This window comes from Podarcis raffonei, chromosome 8, assembly GCF_027172205.1.
Source record: "Podarcis raffonei isolate rPodRaf1 chromosome 8, rPodRaf1.pri, whole genome shotgun sequence".
Taxonomy (NCBI): Eukaryota; Metazoa; Chordata; class Lepidosauria; order Squamata; family Lacertidae; genus Podarcis; species Podarcis raffonei.
Genome location: NC_070609.1, coordinates 16,622,566 through 16,625,509, shown reverse-complemented (window position 1 = coordinate 16,625,509; position 2,944 = coordinate 16,622,566). Strand labels below are relative to the sequence as shown.

The following is a 2,944-nucleotide window of genomic DNA, read 5'->3' as shown; positions in this document are numbered from 1 at the left end:
ACAATACAGCTCCTTTCCAAGGGTACAAGGGATGAGGGGATGGGCACCAATGCAGCTCCTTGCCGAGGGAGCTTAGGTACACCTCTGGGCAGGATTACACAGCCCACTGGCGATCAGGACTAAGAGGCATCAAGGAGGGCTGAGAAGTCCCAGGTTGGCAGAGTTGTGTGCATTTAGCAATGCTGACAACACAGGGGCGGAGTAGAATGTCTTACCTTGTGTCAGGGACTAGCTGGACAGGGAGGAGTGGTGGGAGGCACCAGCCGGGGAACCCCCGAGGGAAACCCTAGAGGAAGAAGGCTCAGAGCCTGGGAGTTGGTAACGGGACACTAAAGAGAGGTCAGCAGGAGAGGCAGGGCTGGATGCTGAAGGAGCAATGGAGTTTAGTGAGCAGGGAGAGCCGGTGACAGGAAGCAGTTCAGACTCCAAGGCTGAAGCAGAGGAAGGGGGGGGGGGTCAAGAGGCTGATGAAGAATCCAGAGAGTCTGCTTCTCCTACTGTGACAAGCTCTCCTCCCCCCTGGTCTCCAAGAACACACAGAATAAAGAGGAGGTCAGAGACCAGAGGTGCGCACTCACAGTTTGAGACTGCTTGGAAAACATCTGGGAGAGGAGGAGCCTTAGAAAAGGTGGGAGACAGGGACCTTCAGTCCGGGCAACTGCTCCATAGATGCAAGACCTGCTGGGAAGGGTTGCTGAGTTGTCTGCCATTTCCTTGAATAAAGAGTTGACTTTACTGGCAACAGAGCCTTGTGTCTTTCGTGCTGACCTGTGCCTGACTCCAGCCCTGACATCTTGTGAGTATCAGCCTTATTTTTAAAATGTTCAGTTTCTAGCCCTTGTGATTGCAAAAAAAGGCTTGAAGGTGGATGGGCAGTATCTAGGGAAATCTCAGGATTCAAGAAAGGGAAGCCTGAGCAGGATTTCTAATTGTCAGAGGTGAGCTTTCAGTACCTAATTCCTTGTCCCTCCTTATAATGAGCAGGAATAGGATAATTCTCTTTTTAACCTTGAAAATGTCAGTTTTGCAGAATTGAATATAGGCTGCAGAATGTCACTGCATGGGACCTTGCTGCAGAATGTTGTTGTATGTAAATGCACAGTATACACAGGTCTGTGTTTAGGGATCCTCTCCTCTCCATCTGCACAGTCAGTGGAGCACTGTGATGAGATACGGTGACTTTAAAAAGAAGAGTGCCTTCTCTGGTTTCTGCAACACTGGCAGTTGCTTATCTCAAACACTGGTGGCCACTGGTGCCTCTTCAAAAGCTGTCTTGAAGACCTGCAGCAAGGACCTCCTCACTGCATCCTTGAACTCCTGCCCCACAAAGACATAGAGCAAGGGGTTGATGCAGCTGTTGAACAAGGCCAGACACTTGGAAAGAGGGATGGCCACCAGGTGCACAGCATCTGGAACAGCATCCATAGAGATCCTTGCCAGAGCCAGGGCATGGTAGGGCAGCCAGCAGAGGAAGAAGCAGAAGACCACCCTGGTAACCACCAAGAAGGGCTTGCTGGACTTGTTAAGCTTCTTCTTGTGCATGGTCACCACCAGGATGGTGTAGGAGATGGAGATGACCAGCAAGGGCAGGAGGAACTGGTAGAGAAAGATGCAGATGGTGAGGACTTCTGCTTCCTGCCAGTCCTGGAAGATGTCCAGGTTGTTGCAGGAGCTCCGGTTATTCTTCTCCACTGAGATCTCAGTGAAGAAGTAAGAGCTGGGGACGAAGAAGGTGAGGGAGATCATCCAGAGGAGCCCGCATGTACCCCATGTGAGCCGCGGGGTCCGATAGTTCTGGCACCAGACGGGGGCCACCACCAGCACGCAGCGGTCCACGCTGATGGAGCTGAGTAGCAGGACACCGCTGCACACGCTCAGCCCAAAAAGGCAGTTGGCCACCTTGCAGGCCACTGAGCCAAAGGGCCAGTGCAGGTCCAGGGCCAAGTTCAACACTGTGACGAAGATCAGGGAGGTGGAAGCCAAGTCGGCCAAGGCAAGGTTGAAGAACCAAATGGTGTTGGAGGTCCAGCGGAGCTTCCAGCCGGTGACCCACAATACTATCCCATTCCCAGTCACCCCAGCTAGGAAGATGAAGCTGAAGATCACTCCAGTGATGATCTTTACAGTGCTGCGCACAGTGGCTTCCTCCAGGACCAGAGAGGATGAGGAGACATTGCCTGCTGGGCTTGTTGACATCTCCCTGCCAAAGAGAAGGAGAAGGAGAGAAAACCCATTAATTATAATTTTTATATAGTGCCATCACTTATGTTGGGGTGGAGAGCACATTGGTTGGGCTCCAACTCCCATCAGCCCTAGTCAGCGTGGCCAAAGGTCAGAGATTATGAGAGCTGTTGCCCAGCAACAGCTGGAGGACCACAGGTATCCCATCCCTGTACTAGTGTATCATGGATGGCCAAACAGTCACAGGTGGAATAGGTCATGGGTTCCCAAATTGTGGTTCATGGACCACCAGTGGTCTAGCAGCTTCATTCAGGTTGTCCACAGTGTGTGGATTTGTAGTTGAAGAAAAGAGATGGTGCATTCCTTGCATTAATCATACACACTGGTTTTGATTGTATTTTTTATTGCTTCTTCCATTTCTTATATTGTATTTTACTGCAATGCAATCTGAATTCTAGGGAATGCAATATTTAAGAAAGAAAAGAAGCAACAGTAATGCAATTTAGAATCATGCAGCATCTAGCACATTACAATTGTTGCAAAAGGCAGAAATAGTGATCCACCAATACCCTCTGCAATTGTCAAGTGGTCTGCGGGGAAAGGAGGTTTGGAAACCACTGGAATAAGTTGTAGTGGTTTGAGGTTCCCTCTGGATCTATGGGCCCAGATGTGGCACTGAGTGGGGCGTGGGCTCATCCCTTGCTTTCCTGCAGCACATAATTAAAACTATGGAATATGCAGAGATGGCCACCAGTTTGGATGA

The 2,944-nt window shown here is 50.4% G+C and overlaps 1 protein-coding gene across 1 annotated transcript; it reads right to left on the bottom strand.

Moving 5' to 3' along the window:
- Positions 1 to 1,021: 1,021 nt before the first annotated feature.
- LOC128418467 (chemerin-like receptor 1) lies at positions 1,022 to 2,196 on the bottom strand. The gene has a single exon (XM_053398169.1). The coding sequence runs from the start codon at positions 2,194 to 2,196 to the stop codon at positions 1,234 to 1,236; it is 963 nt and encodes a 320-aa protein (XP_053254144.1). The 3' UTR covers positions 1,022 to 1,233.
- Positions 2,197 to 2,944: the final 748 nt, after the last annotated feature.